Raw genomic sequence first — 21,592 nt, 5'->3', positions numbered from 1 at the left:
TAGGGAGTGTTCATAAATACTCTGGTGGGGGGGCTGGAAAATATGTAGGGGGGGTCAAAAATTTTAGGAGTTGTGAATAGGGGGGGGTTAAAAAAGTTTTGGGTGTATGAACAGGGGGGGTTAAAAAGTTTTTCGGCATGTAGGGGGGGTGTAAAAAATTTCTCGCGCTGCGCGCGCAAATGTTCCCGTATTATAAATCCAGAACAAAAGTACATTTGATCCAGTGTTAAAAATTGTCGTCTATAACTTAATTTTAAGGTTTGTGTCAGTTCTTTCTGGTCAGCTCTTTAAATCACTAAAAGCTGCAATATCTTTGCTCTTTAGTGTTGACAATTTTTACAATAATGTTTCATGTAGTACAGATTATTCATTTATTATCACTAATATATACAACTAAATCATGTTGCATTACAATTATAGGCGGAGGAGACTTGGAGAAACAGGGTACACGTCCCCCTCTAATTTTTTTCCATGGGGGGACATCCCCTAAAAATCCTTAAAGAAGAAAAAATAAAGCAATAATAATAATTGCCATGTGCAACTTTTTTTAGCACATCGAAAAGCACCATGTTTTGTGCCCAATTGGGGTAAAATTGCAAAATTTTGCGCTATGCGAACTGGCCCATCAATTTAAGAGCAAAACACACCATTTCGGCAGTAGTGTAGACAGGGGCGGAAGGGCCCTGACAAAAATGAAAGAGAAAAGTGCCCTCTGACAAAAAAAGGAGATTAGCATGGACAAATGAAAATTATACGATGCAACAAACAATGCAATGCTATAGGGCCTAGACAATATTCCATATAAATTCAACCCGATCATGGGCCAAAATAGTGTAAAATACAAAATGTTTGCACGCTGTGTTCCCACATTGTCACAATAAAGGCATTTTCATCCCATCATGGGCGAAATACACAATTTTTGCACGCGTATTGTCCCAATAAAGCCTTTTTTTGAAGCTCAAATACATGTACAGTCTCTCTAAAAAACAAAACCGGTATATGTATTTGCAACTGCAATTTATTTTCTCGTCTGTGTCCCCGAAATTTTATTCACCCCCCGACCAAGAAAACTTGCTACGCCCCTGTATTTTGGGCTAAAATACATAGGCGTAGTAAACATACAGGCGTAGATCCCGGGGGATGGCACATTCAACCATCTCCCCAATGTTGACGCTTGTATGTGTGTTTCTGACCAAATTAAGCTCATATTTGGCCATTTTAGCCCCCAAAGTACACATTTTTGCGCGCTTCGCGCCTATGTTATCCACTTTTACATCAAATTTCATTTGTTTAGCTTCCACATCAATGACATGCGTACAATTTTATTGCACTTGAATACAAATTTTAATACCATTAATGCCATTTGAATGGTAGTAGAATTGAATTAGTAGAATGGTACATTATGATGGGGGGGGGGGTCAAAATAGTTTTGAACCTATATGAGGGGGGGTCAAAAAAGTTTTAGGTCCAATAAGAGGGGGGGTCAAAAAAGGTTTGGGTTCGCGAAGAGGGGGTTAAAAAAATTTTCGACATGAAAAAAAAAATTTTCCAGCCCCCCCCCACCAAAGTATTTATGAACACTCCCTTAGTTAAATATTCTGCTTTCAACTAATATTATTTGTCGGTTAAACAAAGAGAGCCCCTAATTTTTTGAAATATATGTGAGCCGCACGCTGTGTACTGATGTATTTTATGTTTCTTTGATCATGAAATAAGGTCCGTGCATTTAAATGTGAATTAAAGTATTATGGTGCTCACAATAATAGAGGTTATCCGTGTTCTATAAGCTGCATATCCTACCAGCGACTCCTATACCTTGTTTAGGACTTTCAAAGAAGTACCTGCATGTGCAACCATGACTATTTCAAAATAGCCCGCCAAAGTCATGCAGGTAACTCCGAGGTCGTGCATTGAATTAGTTTGAATGAGGAATACTACGGGAACCAGTGCCTTTTGTTAGAAGTCACGCATGAGTAAAGTGGATAACCTCTATAGAGGCCTTGCATTCTTTTATCGATTGGCTCCAAACAAAGGATTTGAACCGGTGTCCTTCACCGTAGTTATGGCGGAGTGCAGTCCATTCAATCAAATGTTGTCATCAACCTATTCGATCGTAGTGCAGGGTTATATGAGCGAGACGAACTGTCACGGTAGATTGCAATCATGCTTTTGTTGAATGCATTTGAGTAGTCCGCCATATTTACGGGATGATACGTCACATGCAAGGCCTCTATTGCTCGTGAGTGCAAACAACTTATTTGATATTAATTGTTCTTTATCATATGGTATAGCATTACAACGTACTATTATACACGTAGATCATTAAGGAATCGGATAGCAAGGTTATACAGTATTTTTGTGGGACCTGAGAGCACATCAGACATATCTTATTGCATTATGGAAATAGTAGATAAGATCTACTAATTAAAGTAATCTTTATAAATCCAATGATATATATAAACTTAAAAATTTTAGATAAACATTTCCCCCATCTACATTTTCTTGGTGTTTTGGTAAAAAATCTATATCTTCAATATCATACAAAAGGTCAACAATTTTATATGATGGACAACTTTTCATCTCAGCTATACACTTTTAAAAGTACATATCATAAAATTTATATAATTAACTTCGAGGTCTGTTACATTTCAAAAATATCATTTTTTAATCATTTGCCATAAAATATGTATATAAATTTGAAGAAATCAAAATTATTTGATATCAGAAGGACATTCCTCGTATTCAAAATGCAATTCGATATGTCCGATGTGCTCTAAGGTCCCACAATCAATACTAAAAAACGTCGCTATTCGAGCTCTTAACAAATTACTCTTAAAAAGGTCGAATTTTCATACTACTTGTCACCTCGAGATTTGACGTGATGTCACTGTACTTGGAATCACAGCATACTACACGCACGTATAAAGGCGCCACATCGTAACGCTATCTCTCATAAAGAGACGTTCTGCTAATCTTAAGGTAACACGCAGCTCGTAATAGGCGAGACTCAGAACATGGTGGATTGATTTTATACAAAGATTTTTATCAGTTGATTGCCTCCACGCCCGTGCAATAGTGGGCACGGTGGCTCAGTGGTTACGGCCTTGGACTCATAATCCGAGAGCTTGCTCGACGTGCGTGGGTTCGATTCCCGTCCCACCACCGTGTTGTGCCCTTGGGCAAAGCGCTTTCCCTCGCTTGCCTCACCCCACCCAGGTGCAATGGGAAGCTGTTAGGGGTAGTCACAGTCGTTGTAAGCGCTATATAAATATCTACATTTTTATTTTTTATTTTTTTAGTCATTTTTCCATTGCATGCACTCGCAGCTACCATGGCAACGCTGACAGACGCGAACGTATATCGCGCAAGGAGACTACCCCGACTCGCTAATTATAGGTATGGGTGTCGCTTCTAAAATAAATACAGTATGTAATATTTTTTTAATTTATTTTGTTTTTCTGGTGAATTATAAAATTAAGTGGGAGAAAAAGAATTTTTATATGAGTCATATAAAACAATTATTGAATGTTTTTATTCTTTCATTCGGTGAAATATGAACTGTTCCATTCAAAGCATCGTTGAATGGAACCGTCCATATTTCGCCCCATGAAAATATTCTTACCATTGTACTCATAAACATTCAATATTTGGCGTTCACACAACTGGGTGCAGCGCATATGCGAACTGTGCTCTATCTGTTGCTTGTCTGGTACCTGGTTTTGTGAACTTACACAGGCGTAATTGGGGGATTTCATTGACGCGCGAAACCGAAACAAATGATCTAAAAAATTCTAAGACATTTGAAAAATCTTAGAAAATGTCTTATACGAAGCATATTTCACTTTTTACAAATGTGACCGTACACCACGAATGAGCCGTAAATGTCCTCAATTGTATTCTGAGTTACAGTGTAAAATGGGCATGAAGGTCATATTCATAGGTATTTCAGTTTGGTGCTACGTGTATCTCATTAAATGAGGTACACGTAGCACCAAATTGAGGTACCTATGAATACGACCTTCATGCCCATTTTACACTGTAACTCAGAATACAATTGAGGACATGTACGGCTCATTCGTGGTGTACGGTCACAAATATGTTTTGATTTGGACAAATAATTGATCCATAGAGGGGCGCACACAAAAATTGCCATAAAATTGGTCCTGCAACTATTTGTGCAATCAAGATCATATCTTTAAAACGCTTTTATGAAATCATTAGGTTTCACTGCCTGAAGAGAATTGATCACAACTTGAATTCCCTCCTGGGGCTAGTATTTATCAATGAGGTGTCCAGATCACCAGGCTGTCATTATAGCTAGAGGCAGTATATGACCCAGATGGGTCAATGAGTTATATTAAAATGACCTTGTTTGGTATTTAGTTCCCATGCAGGAAGTATGTTTTGCCTGAGGTAATTAAATGTTGATCCCTCACTACAAGAGTTATTACCGTCGATTTGGTTGGCAAAGGAGGTGAGACATGAACTATTCTGTTCAGGCAGTGAAAACTAATGTGTAATAGCTATCGTTGAAAGCTTATGTCATTTAAATATGTAAACACTTTATTGAATAAATGCGATACGATCTAAAAAGACTAAAGGTCGAAATTACCTTTCGCAGGTTCACTCAAATAATATACACAATGAACACACTGGTACAAATCAAAACAAGCCAATTATATATTACTAAGTACAAAAATCAGAACCGTTCGGAAAAATGATATGATGGCTAGTTTGCCAGCAGCTCTTAACATCATCCGCATTTAGAAGGTCATCGCCTAGCGATCGCATCTATGTATTTAATGTAGACGCTGTTGGTGCAGTAAGCAATTCAACGTTCGCTTTAATTTAGGTCTATGAGTCAAAGACGGGTGTTAAATCAAAGATCACAGCAATAATCAATACATGAAATTAAAGCATGAAGGGCTTACATTCCTGTCATCAGGTGCCTTCCAAGTAAAAATCATACTGTTTAGAGAAACTTTGGTTTCGACGTGAAGTCAAACAGCCTTAATCCGTCTCTGTTATTATGTACCTTTATGAAGAATATTGAGAAGTAGGAAAACCATATCAATATGAATTCACTGCAACTTTAAAATTCTGGATTGTTAAATTTAAAAGGTCATTCTGTCATCAATTCTGACTCGATTTGGATAAATGAGGTATCAAACTGTGCAAAATAAATTTATCTGTAACTTTTGGTAGGTGTGGTTGTCCAACTGCTTACTCAGTTGTCCAACTGCTTACTCAGGATAAATATTTTGGTGGTGTTTGAGCTCCCTGGCATACATTGGGACTTCAAAACAAAATCAAACATATTTTATATGAGAAGAAAACATCAAAGGGTTCAGCAGACACACAAAATGTTACTGAAATTGGATAGATTTTGACTAGATCACGTTTAAAGGCAATTCTTAATTACGTCCTATTTTAAGCAATTGATGCATCTTAAGGGCTGGGGTATGAACGTTTGGACAGTATTTATTTTGGGACATTAGAGCATATCAGACATATCGAATTGCATTCTGAATACGAAGAATGTCATTCTGATATCAAATAATTTTGATTTTTGAAATTCGCAATTTAATACACATTTTATGGCAAATCATTAAAATTGATATTTTTGATATTTAACAGTACTTGAAGTAAACTTTATAAATCTGATGATTTATACTTGAAGTGTATGTAGGTGGGATGAAAAGCCGACGATCAATTGAAAATGTTGACCTTTCGTATTGAAGATATGGATTTTTTTCCCAAAACACAAAAAAAAAATAGGTCTTTTGGGAAAAAATCCATATCTTCAATATGAAAGGTCAAAATTTCAATTGACCGTCGGCTTTTCCTCCCTGCTACATACACTTTAAGAATATATCATTAGATTTATATAATTTACTTCGAGGACTGTTATATATCAAAAATTTGAAAAATATCAAATTTTTATAATTTGTCATAAAATTTGTATTATATTGTGATTTAAAAAAATGAAAATTATTTGATATCAGAAAGACATGCTTCGTATTCAGAATGCAATTCGATAGGCTTGAGGTGATCTCATGTCCCACAAAAAATACTGTCGAAACGCAATAAACGCTCATTTTAGATCCCTTAACGTGGAAATAAGATGGAAAATTTGTTAATAACCTTGTATATGATTACAAAATACAAAAACTGTGCATAAGACTTATTTGATTTTAACTTATGAACCAATTAATATGACTTGAACCAACAAGTGCTGACCCGATCGAAGTCAACAACCTATGGAAGAGGGTCAATTCGTGGGCTATTCTGAACATGTATCGGTTTTGTTGTGCAAAATTCACGATACCCAGTAAAACTGTATCATCTGCAAGCATTAGATATTAATTAAATTATTTAACAAAAAACAATTTAATCATTTTCAAAAATAAATCTGAAAAGATTTCCATATAGATGTTCGCGACCTTTTTAATCAAAATTAGCCTTTCTTTTCAGACCGTTTCCGACACAAACCAACACATCTTAACAGCCGAAATCACATTTTTCTCAAATAACTTATACTTTGTAGCCAAAATGTAAGAGTATAACAATAAATAATTTCAATGTCCTGGCACGTAAGATAACAGTGACCCTCGTAAGACCCTCATCTTTGACTTATGGACCAAAATCAAACTGGAAGTTTCTTTTTGGGATATATTTATATGAAGTTGATGTAGAAGTCGAAGTAAATTTCGCAGACTCTCTATTCTCTCAGGATCTACTATTAAATCCTTCTCATCCATGTTATTACACATTGCAGTAATATCCGTTGAAGGGTTGTCTCTATGATGTCATATACTAATTGAAAATTATACTGCACATAAAAAGATTCCAAAAGATTCCAAACATTTAAAACAAAAGCAATAGGTTAAATACACTAAAGCTATTTCTCAAATTAAGTAATCAATAGATTGGGAATTTTGTGTATTTTGATACCTCATTCGGCACAATGTGATTTTATTTTCCTAAGATATATACGAATTTGAATAAAAAGATAGCTTGACAAAATTACTTTTCTCTCGAAACACAAGTACGGCGAGTGAGTGTTGAAATAGCTCTTTTTGTTTGTTACTTTTGAAATGCTCTCTTTTCTCATTCAATTCGGTATAACTTGGAATAAATTAAGTAGGATTGTGCAAAATGTGGCATCAACATCCGAAGAACAAAATTACACATTAAATGATTACCTTATTTGGTACCTTAGGTCGAGTGGCGCCTTTAAGATATTTGTTTAGGTGTTCGAATACTTTTTGTGTGCAGTATAGATCTAGGAATTTCAAAGAAATAAGAATATACTTTGTCCCAAGGGGCTCATCGCAACTTTAAAACGGACTGTTTGAAACAGATTTTAAGATATCATAAATATGTTGTGACAGATTTTTGGTGACAACCTTTATGTTTGTTTCATAGTTTCTTTTAATTTTTGTATATTTATTTTTCAGCAAAATGGCAGTGCTATTAGCGATAATAATATCGCTCCTTGGAGGAGGAACCATTGTCTCTGGCGTTCACTTTCAGGGAGGGACCGTTAAATGGGTCCCCCTTGGAAATGACAGGGTAAGTTATTGTCATCATGTTATTTTTTGATTAGTTTTGTTGCATATATCCTGTCTGTGTGAAACATGAGAAGGCATCTAGGTTTTGAATTGTGTGCCATGCCACTCAAATGAAACATTTTCGAGCTAACTTTATTCGCCCTAATTTAATGACAAAATAATGTGACTAGAAGAGTAATTCAAAATGAAGTAAACTCATGTTTGTGGCACTTTTAAATATCTATGAAAAGAGCAGATTTGTACGTCTAAATTAAGGTGTAGCCCATCTAAAAAAATGTTGCCCCTGCTTCTTCCGCCGCCCCTTCTTTTTGCCGCCCCCTGCGCGAGCCCCCTGGGGTAAACCCCAGGGGCTCTCGCCCCAAACCCCACACAAAAATACGCGCATGTATTGATTGGTGTGGCGCTATATTCAAATACAAAATCTACGACAATGCTGCAGTTTGTATGGATACCTCCTCGTATAACCATCATAAACTCTTATAGCTCGTGTTAGTCATAGTCTTTTGGATGGTCCAACTGAAACTTGCTTGGGAAATGTTGCGTAGGGCGTTGCGTGCGTCTTGAGTTGGCGATCATATGTCTAATTGTAACACATGCCTAACTCTAGCAGTGTTTACTTGCGATCTAGCATTTCGCGGTCTTCCAGACCCTAAAGCTACACACTTTCGAAGCTTGCGTACTTACATGTATTATATTTTGATATCCGATCAGTTGTGGAAAATTGAAGACGGAAGAGACGATTAACTTCATGCGGACTTCTAGTTTCATGAAACTTTGTCGCCATAATTGAAATGCCATATTGTAGGCCTACTTGGTTCGTTTCTTTGTGTGAAGTGCAATATGATAGAATTGAAATGGCCCGTCTTTAGGCCATAATGTAGCCCACTTTGCATTGTTGATCGAGACACTCCTGCCACACAACTTTATTTTGCCTTTGAATATCGCACAGTGTCATCGGCCCGATATCTTCATGGCAGAAAATGCCATGCTAGGTTGAATCCACAGCCACGGATGGCCATTGTATTCCCACCTGTTTAATAGTTTCTAAATGCATAGTAGGCTGAAGGACATCCGACTAAGGCTAATGACATTAGCCTGTGACTGACCTCTGTACGGTCAGCGAGCATACATTCGCAATTGTCATATGCTTATAGACTGTCTCTACGATAGTCTCATACACAGCCAGTTTGTGTCAGTCGGTCTGACACTCGTTGATCCTGTATGTTCGTGATGCCCACATATGTGACTGGACGCGGCGAATCAACCGTAAAGTGGGCCCCGGTCAATTTTGTTTTATTTCGTGTTTAGAAAATATATACCATAAGCTTTAAAATGGTATATCATTTGACTTCAAACGATATCCAAAAGCGGGGTTATGATTTGTTGAACTCTGTTCCTTCGACAAAATTGTATTTTTATCGGTTCTACATGTGTCTCTTTTTCTACATTTCTGGTAATAAATATCCAACAGTCATAATTGGCGGTCATTTCAAATCATCCCCAAGTCAACGAGGTTCAGAAATATCCTCTCATTGTTCATTGTTGATTGTACATACCTAGACAAAATATAATGCTTTGTTATCTACCACTTGAACAGGATTTAGCCAAAGCAAAGAAAGACAAGAATTTTTCTATAGAAATAGGTAGAAGCTTATTATCCTCTTCAGCAGTAGTATTATTGATTGATTTAAACAGCGTTTGATAAGATACTTGTCGCACTTTAACTGAGAATACAATTTGCCGAGTTTACGGCTAATTCGCCGCGTCCCCTCACATATAGTCTGGCCTTAGACTACCTCCACGAGGTTCTACGCTGCGCTATTTAAAATCTTGAATTTTGGTCACTTTTTCAGCTCAAGACGCAAGCTACTCTCTCAAAGCGCAAACTAACGACTATCATATCTGTTCAAAACGTATTTTCAAGTGTATGAGACCACATCTGGTTTCTTGAGAAAAATCATTTACGGGAGATATTCATCATTTTCCAACCCGGTATCCGAAGATTTTCGTCTGATATCAAAATCGTGCAGAGCAATTCACGTGTATCGATCCCGTGTATTTATTTGAATATCTCTGCTGCATCAAATAATTATTAGCCAGGCGATGTCGGTGTGTATCGCACTATACCAGTCAACACACTATCCGCTGTGTGCAGCTGCAGAAATTGGTGATTTTATTCAATCGAGTATAACTTGCAGTAAGCAAATACAACCATTCTTTTTTTTAAATTTAGACGTTCATTTTCTGCTTTTTTCAATGATATTTTCATTTGCAGCGGATTCGTGCTAGATTTTGTACAAAAGTGCCGCAAACATGAGTTTACTTCATTTTTAATCACCCTGTATTGGCCATTGTTGAGAGAGTGGGTGGTGTGGAGTTTCTGGTAGTCGAAACCGCTAAAAATCGTCAATTTGGTTTTTATTTTATTTTGCAGAAGAGGGTACAGACCCAATGTCCCACATTATAGTCATATAATCTACAAATCTATAATCTACTTCTCAACGACCTGAAATGGGATAAACTGGATTGCCGCCGTAATTTCCATCGCAATACAATGGCATACTAATGCCTTTGTAACCTATTCCGACCTCCCCTGTGCAATATTTTCCACAAAGTTGCTTCTAGTCACAGCCGTCATTGTGTGAAATCGGAGGGTTTTGTTTGGGGCTGAGGTATTTTTGCCGAGGGAACGGTAGCTCCCGAGGAAAAATACCGAGGCCCAAAACAAAACCCGATTATTGTCATTCATTACCGCCAATTTACAAATTGATAATAATTGTTAAATCCATGCATGTTTTCTAATTCTTTTGTAATGTATTTCATTTGTATGTTGATGTGTTTTGTTTGACCCCTGGGCCAAACTGGAAATCAGTGTGGACCACTGAGTTTGTTCCCCAGGCAAACAAAATAAGATCTAATAAAATAATTAAATAAAAATAAAATAATAAATGGAGGTGAAATATTACCTATGTGTTAAAGGATCGGATAGCAACGTTTGAACAGTATTTTTTGTAGGACATGAGAGCACATCAGACATATCGATTTGCATTCTTAATACGAAGAATGTCCTTCTGAAAAAACACTGCAAAATTCAAGTGTTTAGATTCTAAACACATTTTTGTAACACTTATGAAACGTGTCACAATATTTATTTTCTACACATGTCACAGTGTTTAGTTTCTATAACAGCCAACACCGTGTTTAGAAACTAAACACTATAGTGTTTAGTTTCTAAACATGGTGTTGACTGCTGTAGAAACTAAACATGTCACAGAATTTAGAAACTAAACACTGTGACATGTTTAATTACCTGTAACACTTATTAGACACTGTGACAACACCATGTTTAGAAACTAAACAATATCATGTTTAGTTGACCTGGACATTATAGTGTTTAGTTTCTTAACACTCATGGTGTTGACTGTTCAAACTGAACACAATCAACACATGGTATGTTTAGAACAACGTGTTTAGCCAAGAAGTGTTTAGGATTTTCAATCACATACCTAATCTTGTGATATGTTATTGTGATTTCAACCAAAACATGACAGTATTTCATTCCTACACCATTTTTCGTAAAATATGATCATGTCATTGATGCACTGCCTAGTGCTACAATTGTTGTATACAAACATACAAAAAACTTACATTTTCTTTGTCATTTTATTACCTTAACCACCCGGGTATAAGCCCACCTTCGGCTATAAACCCACCCCCTATTTTTCAAAACATTCTGGGAACAAGGGTGCACTCAGGTATAAGCCCAGTACTAAATTTTGTCCAAGGTCTTAAATCAAATCAATGCTTTGCTCTCATATTTGAGAACAAATATAAAAAATATCAGTTGATAATTAACATTCCACACTTATAATTGTAAGAAATTGACATAAAAGATAGAAATTACTTGTACATTGGGCATATACAAATGGTGGTGATTGTTTGAAGTGAAATCTGCCCTCTACAGGGGTGGGCTTATACCCGAGTGGTAATTAACCACATTTCAGAAAACACATTACTTTCTTCAACCATTTCCATGTTTTAACAATTGTTTTTTCTTCAAAATTTTTACCATAAAACAGTGGTAAACAAATAGTTACAATGCATCGAATACGAATGTCATTAAATAAGGAACACTATATACCACTACACGGTGCATCCTTACAATGTATCTGACAATAAATATGCTAATTAACATGCATAATTAAATATTCACAAACATGCTCATGAAAATATCAGCATAGTCACAATTTCAAGCAAAATGCAATACTTAATTCACAAAATCAATTTCCCATTTTGCAGGGGTAAATGAAATAAGTTAAATCAGTTACATTAAAACAATGTTCTAAGAAATCATTCTGCTCAGGGTAAACAGTGCCTATCACATTTGGTTTTGTTTTTGGTAATAAAAGCTTAAACCATTGGGTTTCTAAGCTATCATTGGTCAAGTCATCTCTATTCCTAAACGCAATGTAATTTCTGATCCAAGTGCAAACCCTACCCCTTTTCTAATTCTGTCCTTTCTTATAACACAGTAGCCGTCTATCATTATTTCACTATCAGTCACAGAATCTTCAAGCCAAGTTTCGCTTATAGATAATGACGGCTGCTTCTGTTTTCCTAACCCAAGTTCCCAGTTCGTGTAGCCAGGCTATCAAGACAAGGTTGCAGAATTCATCAGGCTGTTCTATAAGCTTATTGATGATAAAAGTCTTGTCATGCAGAACATGTTTATTTACAGTTACCTTAGCAGCAATTCACCTAGTAGCAATCACTAGCAAAGTAGTTGTTCACCTATGAGCTATAACCGGAACAACTAACCTCTGAAAGATGTAACTTCAAGGTAGATTTTTCCCGGTGATGTCGAAACACATGTCTTTTAGCTATATTCAGCCTGCCCGCCAAGCTGAACACAGCAAGTTTCATACTGTAGTTGGTGTCCGTTTTCCTATACACAATACACAGTGCTCTTACCATTGACGAGTGACCTCTACAAATAGCGTACGTTAGAAGTATGGGGATTTGCCAAGTTAATGTCGCTGTGTGAAAAATAACCGGCCGATATTAAAAGTACTCTTCTAAAATTCTAGAAAATATAGTTTTGTAACATGTCCTAAATTTTTAGCTAATTTAAATGTTTGGAAATATGCGTACTTTGGTGTTTTAGTGTATGTTATAGGTAACAGTACATTGCCTAGTTAACGTCGCTGTGTGAAAATAACCGGCCAATATTAAAAGTACTCTTCTAAAATTCTAGAAAATATAGTTTTGTAACATGTCCTAAATTTTTAGCTAATTTAGATGTTTGGAAATATTCGTACTTTTTTGTTTTAGGAAGGATATGTAAACGACAGATAAGACCAAAAATATGAAGAAATTATTTTCAAACCGTGTTAAGTCAACAATCATTATGTTGCTCATTTCAAGAATGCTGGTTAACAAAAAGCAGGCCATTGTCTCATTTCGTGAACAAAGGTCCACATACCATTGTTTCCTTGCGTTTCCTTTATAATCGGTTACCCAACTGAAGCTATAAATACCAGCTCATTGCGATACCGCACATATAAAACAGACACATGTGCACAACCAGAGAAGATCTGATTTAATCAGTTGAGCTGTTTTCAATGAGTGTTATCTTGGTTTAATAGCTTTTAATGGGGTTTAAGTCCTGCAAAGGTCGCGGTGAATTCTACTGTAGACATGACTGCATCATATCCCAACTAAACACTGTGTTCAGTTTCTAAACAAGTCACATTCTCGGTCACATGTGTAGTTTCTAAACTCGTCAGATGTTAACCAATTTTAAACACTATGTTTAGCATATCAATTTATATTTATGTATTAACCAGCTAAACACTTTCCAGCTAAACAATGTGTTCAGTTTCTAAACGCGCCACATGTCATATATTTAGTTTCTATACGCGTCACACGTCACCGATTTTTACAGTGTATTAATTAATTTTGACCTTTTGAAATTCGCGATATAATAAAAATGACAAATTATTATATGAAATTATTTGATATCAGAAGGACATTCCTCGTATTCAGAATTCAATTCGATATGTCTGAGGTGTTATCATGTCCCACAAAAATATACTGTCGATACGTTCATACCAGAGCCCTTAAGGCACATAACCATATTCCTACCATAAACTTTGCTGTTTGGTCAACATAGTCATTTAATATATAATATTATTAACTAGATGAGAACACATTGGTCTGGTGTATATTATAAACTTTTCAGGTGGAAGTGACATACCTTTTCAGTTTCAATGGGTTTCGGGGGTTTCCAGACGATGATTCAGTAAGACCAGGAGACCATTCTAAATGCGGCGGCATTGGCCGTTATCAAAAAACAAGGGGCTATCTGAAGTGTGGTGATGGTGATGTTAACGGGTGCGCTCCAGAGGGTGACCACTGTACAAAGCAAGTATTTATAATAGTATATAATACAGTGACGCCACTTCCCCCGCTTACTGTGTAATTTATTATTCAGTGTTATTATTATTATTATTATTATTATTATTACTATTACTATTATTGTTATTATTATTATTATTATTATTATTATTATTATTATTATTATTATTACATTTATTATTATTATTATTATTATTATTATTATTATTATTATTATTATTATTATTATTATTATTATTATTATTATTCAGTGTTATTATTATTCTTATTCAGTGTTATTATTATTCAAATAGCCAAAGGATAGAAATAAAAGCTATATTTATTCCCTAAAGAATTCATTTGAAAATAAAAATTACGGATGCGAAACAAATACTCGTCTAAAGCAGTGTATAACACATTATTACTACAGACTTGACATTTAATATGGAATATTTTTTGGCAAAATTCCAAGACTGGTCTGGAAGGGGTCTGCACAAACCGCACGGGGTAAATATTAATTGGGATGTGTCGAGAGAGGTGATGTAAATTAATTGTTTGTCAGAAAATGTGCTTTCCATTAGTTTACACAATGACGCTCATAATGTACTGAATTAGCCTAAAATGGTGGATTTAAGGATACTGAATTTGATCTTTGTGGGGGTAAAATATCTGAATTTGAGAAACATTATTCTGATATTATCAAATTTATTGAGGTTTGAGGTGATATTTACTGAACCTAAATACAATAAGTGTTCGTCAGACCTGAAATGCACTTGTAATCTACCAGTTTTGAAAGTGGGAGGAGCTTTTAAAAATATGGCTCTGAAAGGTGTTACGCACTAAGAAATTTTGCATGGCCACCTGGGGCCAAATGTTATAAACTTACTGTACACAAAGAAACAGCGTGAGATGATTGGACAACCAAGAATCCGCGCAGTTATTTTGTACTGTAAGTTTATAACATTTGGCCTCAGGGGGACATTCAAACTTTCTGAGTACGTAACACTTTTATGAGCCATATTTTAAGCTCCTCCCACGTTCAAAAAAATTGGTACATTGCAAGCGTATTTCAACCGTTTTGAATGCCAATTGCTGACGAAGTTTACGAAATACTACTTCAAACCCCTATAAATTTGATAATAACAGAACAATGTTGCATAAAGTCCGAAATTGTGTCCCCCACAAAGCTCAATTTCAGCCTCCCTAAATCCGCCATTTAGGCAAATTCGCTACATTATGAGCATCATAATGTAAACTCATGCAACGCACATTTTCTATCAAACAATTATTTTATACCATCTCCCGATACACCCCAATTAAATTTAGCCCGTGCGGTTTATGCAGACCCCTTCCAGTCCAGTCTTGGAATTTTGTGAAAAATATTCCATATTAAATGTCAAGTCTGTACTATAATTAAACATTTAAAGGTAAAATATTATACGTTATTAAGCTCAATTACATTAAATGTCAAAATATCGAGTTAAGTTCTTACGTCCCTGAAGAGAGGTGATTGTTTGCTCCATGTCACGTTAAACTCACGTATAATCATTTGTAGGGAAATACTCTTAATAAAACCACATTTACCTTATCATTTGAGCCAAAGGATAGCAAGAAGAGCTATATATATTCCCTAAATGAGTCATTTGAAAATGAAAATTACAAATGCGAAACAAATACTCGTCTAAACCAGTGTATAAAACGTTATTAGTATCAGCATAGACAGTTTCGAAGACTCGCCGCGACATACCTATATATGATCCTCCCATCTTCATTCCCTATTCTATCAATTATTTCCCTAGTTTCTTTTGCAACATCCCTAGACATAGTAAACAAAATACACTAGCAAAGATGGAAAGGTTGATAGTGTAGTTTAATGCGAACGCGAATGTGGTAAATCTGTTGAAAACTAACTATCTAAGCACAAGTAACGTAGGTAATGGGGATACGCATCCTGCACAAGAACAAATAAACACAATGGGGAACGATTGCTCGCTACAAGAGGAAACTGAATATATTTAATAAGAAAGAATGAACAGTTTAACCAACCCAAAGTGTTACAATTAAACATGACAACAAAGCACATTTGTTGACCAATATGTAGGTTTTAAAAGTCAAAACCTTAAGTGTTCCTTACAATATTTCGCCAATTTTATGTCATTAAATGAAAAAGCACACTTATATTGGCCATTCATGTATACTAGCAGCAGCAGCAGTAGTAGTAGTAGTAGTAGTAGTAGAAGAAGAAGTAGTAGTAGTAGTAGTAGTATCATTAGTAGTACTATTAGTATAATAATTATTATTATTTTCTATTACTTCTAGTTGTTTAGAATACAACTCAGAAGATACCAACCAGGACCAACCGCGTATGAGGTGGCAATGTACAGATTACGATATCAAAGGTGGCTTCGATATTGGAAGCAAAACATATACGATGAAGGTTCCAGAGACAAAAAAAATGATGGTGTAGTATGTATTGGTTCTATTCTATTTATATAAAGCAATTTTCCAAAGCTATAGGTAAGAGCATTATACTAGGTGAAATTTAGTATTTTGCACGAGTAGATCAAAAAGAAAACTGCAATTGGCAGTATCTTGTTTTCCTTCAAAAATATATTTCCAAATATCGAGAAAATCCGCCAAAATATAATTATGTGTGATTTATAGCGGCGTCCTCAATTTTTCTCAAATTTCAAATTTTTGCATGATTGTAATTGTATTAAAATATAATGTGAAAGACGTAAATCTGACATTCTTTAATTACAGTAAAACTTACAGTTTCTATATTATGAAACCGGGCAAATTGCCAATTCCACATAGAACTCCACAACTAAGGGACTAATCGGTTTTCTTAATGTTACCTCATTATTTCGATTTTAAACCTCTTTGTTAGTTGATAATTTTTGGCAAAGAATTACAAAGTTTAAATTTGACCGAAATCATACATTCTGGCTTTAATTGGTTAATTAACAATAAAGTACGTACCAAATACTACTTAAAATCACGTGCAATTTTCTCAAAATGTCAAATTTGGATCTGAGCAGTATTTTGAGCAAACTGCCTATACCGATTCGGAGGACAAAGACTGTTTAACCATCCTATGCACACAGAGGTATACGGTATACACCGAATGCATGCTACGTAGACACACGGAGTAATACCCCTTTTTTGGATTCCGCAGCTCCGAAAGACCCCCTATATTTGACCAAAATAGAGCTCCGAAAGACCCTTGATTTTGATCATTTCAACTCTAAAAGACACCAAAATTGCTCATTCCTCATTAGTTTTGTGTATACCGTATATCTCTGTGTGCATAATGGTGGTTTAACAGCCTCGAGCCCCTGCTCCGTACCAGCGGGCAGGTCAAGTCCTATTAACTATTTAGTACTTAGCCAGCATTCTTCTTCTTGGTGATCATAAAGTTCCTGCAATGTTCTGGACGACTTATGTAATATATCCTTATTCACTTGTCCTGCGAAGTCCAGTGAACACTTGCGTTTTTAAATATCCTTGCGTATGAAATCCTCACACAAAAATGGCGTTGATTTCTCCAAACCTTTATCTCCTTGCGCTGCTTTCTCCAAACTTAACTCCTTGCGCTGCTTTCTTCAAACTCAACTCCTTGCGCTGCGAAGCAGGACTGCGATGCAGTTGTCTCCACTTATATTGACAGTTGTGTTGCTCCATTAACCAGACTTCAGCAAATCGGCAGAAGAAAATATATTCCTTTCTTGGAAGAAGTACGTTCTTTGACGTATTCTAGGTCTTCTCCGACAACACTGGCAGACAGTAGTGCATTGACTACATAAAATAATTCTGGTTTGCAATTTCCTTTCTTTGAAGGAATTGGACTGTGAGCATTTTAGCTAACTAGCCCAGATCAACATTCAACACTGTCTCAATGATAAAGGCTATTGCAGCCTGTCAGATCTGTATCCAGATGATAATAATTGTAACCTTTTTCATAAAGTCCGACACAATCCGCAGTAGACCCTATGTCTTACCTTACCATTTTCGTAGCTCCAAAATAATAATCATAATTTCAGCATGCCGTTGAGGACAAAACAATTGCCGTGTGGGCAAACAACGGTATCCGCACTTGACGAGATCCATCTACATAATCTTCATCGCTCAAAGGCTGAACTTGTAGCATTGTAGGAATTCTCCATGGCCACACTTTGTAATACTTTCTGAGTATCCAGCTTAAATATTATTGCTCTCATTTTTGAGAGATAACTACACCAACCACATATGTGACCCCTCTGCACAACTGAGCCCGGATGTCGCCAGTACCACTATTGAGATATGCTCCATCGAACTTAACTTAACAACTCGACATAATTGCGAGTTGTCACTACTTAAATGTCAAGTACTATAGACATGATATACATCATTTTAAAGCTAATTTCAAGCAGAATATTTTGGTTGAATATCTCAAAAATGATGATTGGCGACTTCAGGGCTCAGTTGTGCCGAGGGGTCACATATTACAATCACATCGATACAGGTCTGCATAGAATTATTATTAACATTGTGTTTTATCCCCATCTGGGATTTTCCCAATGTTCTAATGATAGACATTGCCATTTCTTAGGGCTTAGGGCTTACTTAACTGGCACACGGCAGAGGGTCGTTGTTGATGGGGTTTATTCTGACTGGCTGCCTGTTATTTCTGGAGTGCCACAGGGGTCCATCCTTGGCCCTTTAATTTTTGTTTTATATATCAACGACCTGCCTAGCATTGTCCATCATGCAAAAGTTGCACTCTTTGCAGATGACGCAAAATGTTACATTAATGTAAAAAATGTCAATGATTGCAAATTGCTTCAGGAAGATCTTCATCATCTTGTTCAATGGAGTAATACTTGGGAATTAAATTTTCATCCCTCAAAATGCCAAGTCATTACTGTTTCAAGGAAACGTTTGTTAGTGAATTTTGATTATTTTATGAATAACACAAAACTTAGTGCAATCAAATCTGTCAGAGACCTTGGTGTTGATGTCACATCCAAACTTGATTGGAACGACCATATTAACAGATTGGTAAAAAGTGCAATAAAAATGGGTCTCATCATGCGCACAGTTGGTTTTAAGGCACCTGAAAAAATCACCAAAGCCCTGTATAATTCATTGATCAGGAGTGATCTTGAGGTGTTCAAAGGCGAGCTACCAAGTTCATCATGCACTATCCTGATCTGGATTATCGGGAGCGGTTGTGCCATCTGGGTATGTTACCCCTCACGCTTCGTAGAGAGCAACTTGATATTTGTTTATTTTACAAGTCCTTGTCTGACAATTACGATCTGGATGTCTACAAGTATGTCAAGTTTTACAAGTCAGAGATTGGACAAGACCGTCCCAACACAAGATCAACATGTGACACCTTGCGCCTTAGGATCCCCTTCTGCAAAACGGAAGCTTTTAAGTCCAGTTTTTTTAACCGCATTGTGCCAATTTGGAATCAGCTTCCCCTTAGTGTTAGGTCCTCTTCATCTTTTTCTGTTTTTAAAAGCAATGTGGTTAATTTTTTGCATTCTCATTTTGAGTTAAATTTTCGGCCGGCTGACATTTGTACGTGGGTTTCCGTATGCAGCTGTGCTATTTGTAGGGTGTCTTAATTAATTTTTTGATCTTGAGGTGGGATGGTCCTAGAGGTGATATGCACCTGTTCATCCCAATCCTCTACACTGGTATCTCTCCTACATGTGCTGGATCCGTGGTAGGTTTTATTCACATGTATATATATATGTCTTTTATACTTTTACTTTGTGCAATATATTTATCCATCTTTTATCTAACTTTGTTATTTGATATTGTAACCAGTGTATGAAGCCAAATAAATAAATAAATAAATAAATACATTTCACCTTACATCATTTCCTGTGGGGTTTTCCCGTGATGTCATTCTTTCTTTACAGTCTCAGGGATTTCCCCCTTGACATAAATAGTCTTCACATATGATGCTGTTATTTCCATCATGGAGATTTCCAGAAAAGTCATAATAAACAAACTATTGCATGATTAGAAAGGTAACTTCCCCTATTTCATGACATAGGATTATACAGGGTACATCACACATAAAAAAACGTGCATAACTCCAAACAGTTGAACTTTTAAAACATATATACGGCCGTGAGCGACGTGGCACCGATGATGGACTTGGACGTGCATTTCTTTGAGCTGCTGCTTCCGAAACAGTCCCGCGAGATACTATCGCTGGATTTGGAACATTTACCGGTGTCTTGTCACTAGTGCTTTCACTTGGGGACGGAAGATATGGACTTGTTTCTCTTGGAGTCCATTCACGAGCTGATCTTTGACACGGCGTTAGTGGCAAATCACTCTCTGTAGCTGGTAGCAAATTGCTTTGAGTAGCCTGTCGCGATGACATCACCTCTCCTCGCCGTAAGTGATCTACATGTCGTTTCCATACTCTTCCATCCGTAAGCGTCACAATGTACGACTTAGGCGCTGTACGTTCTGTAACGATACCAGGCCACCAAGTTTCCTCTTTGCGAAAATCTTTGACAACAACATAATATCCAGGGAAGAACTCTCTGTATTTGTCATGTGCTGATTTCAGTACACTCAGCTTATTTGTCACTGCATCTTGTAAATTGAGCCGTACTAATGAAATCTCTCTGCTCAGAAATAATCTGGCTGGTGTGCTACCAGTGGTTGCATGCGTTGTCGCTCTGTAGAACATCAAGAAGTTATCTAGCCTTTGTTGCAAACTTTGGTTACTATCCTTAGATGAACTTAGACTCCTCTTCAAAGACTGCATCATACGCTCTGCAGCACCATTACTTGACGGCTGATATGGCGCGACTCTAACACTCTTCACACCATGAACTTTCAGAAAATGCTGAAACTCCTCACTTTGGAACGGTGTACCATTGTCGCCGACTATTTGTAGCGGAAATCCATATCTGCTGACCAAATCTTTCAGAATTTTAATCGTTGAGCTTGCTGATGTGTTGTTTTTCATCAGGATGATTTCTGGCCACTTTGAATAGGCGTCTGTGATAACCAAGAAATGACGACCATATTCCAATATGCACTCGTTGGCATGGAGATCCGGGCCACATCCAAGGTGTCAATGGAGCAGGAGCTGGTCTATTCTTTGTTTGCTGACAACTTGCACATTGTCGAACCGTTTGTTTAATTTCCCGATCCATGTTAGGCCACCATACGAGCCATTTCTTTCATTCTGACCATTCCTGGGTGTGCAACATGTAACTCCTTCGGGATATCTTTCTGATATTTCTCTGGAACGAGTACCCTCAATCCCCATAGAATACAGTCCTGCTCTACCGATAACTCGTATCTGCGATGGAAATATGGTTTGTTGGCAATCGTAAATCTTCAACTTCTGCTGGCCAACCGGTTCTGGTAAATTCTAATACTCTAGACAATACTGGATTTGTTTGTGTTGCCTGTTTAATCAGCTTACTAGTGATGGGCAAACTCTCCAATAACTTATCCTCCACCTTGAAGATAGCGTCGGTCTCTTCGTCCACAAAAGGCAAAGGTAGACGTGATAATGCATCGGCTAATGTATTTTGCTTAGATGGAATGAACTTGAGATCATAGTTGAATGCTGATAGAGTGATGGCCCATCTCTA

At 36.6% G+C, this 21,592-nt stretch overlaps 1 protein-coding gene across 1 annotated transcript in view; it reads left to right on the top strand.

Moving 5' to 3' along the window:
- LOC140145840 (uncharacterized) overlaps positions 1 to 21,592 on the top strand; it is a 43,682-nt gene that overhangs the window by 834 nt on the left and 21,256 nt on the right. Inside the window, exons 2-4 of the mRNA XM_072167525.1 lie at positions 7,461 to 7,575; positions 13,816 to 13,997; positions 16,290 to 16,436. Coding sequence (XP_072023626.1) covers positions 7,465 to 7,575; positions 13,816 to 13,997; positions 16,290 to 16,436 — 440 coding nt within the window. The 5' untranslated portion in view covers positions 7,461 to 7,464. The remainder of the gene's footprint in view (positions 1 to 7,460; positions 7,576 to 13,815; positions 13,998 to 16,289; positions 16,437 to 21,592) is intronic.

Source organism: Amphiura filiformis, chromosome 2, assembly GCF_039555335.1.
Source record: "Amphiura filiformis chromosome 2, Afil_fr2py, whole genome shotgun sequence".
Classification (NCBI taxonomy): Eukaryota; Metazoa; Echinodermata; class Ophiuroidea; order Amphilepidida; family Amphiuridae; genus Amphiura; species Amphiura filiformis.
This window is presented reverse-complemented; position numbering and strand designations above follow the sequence as displayed.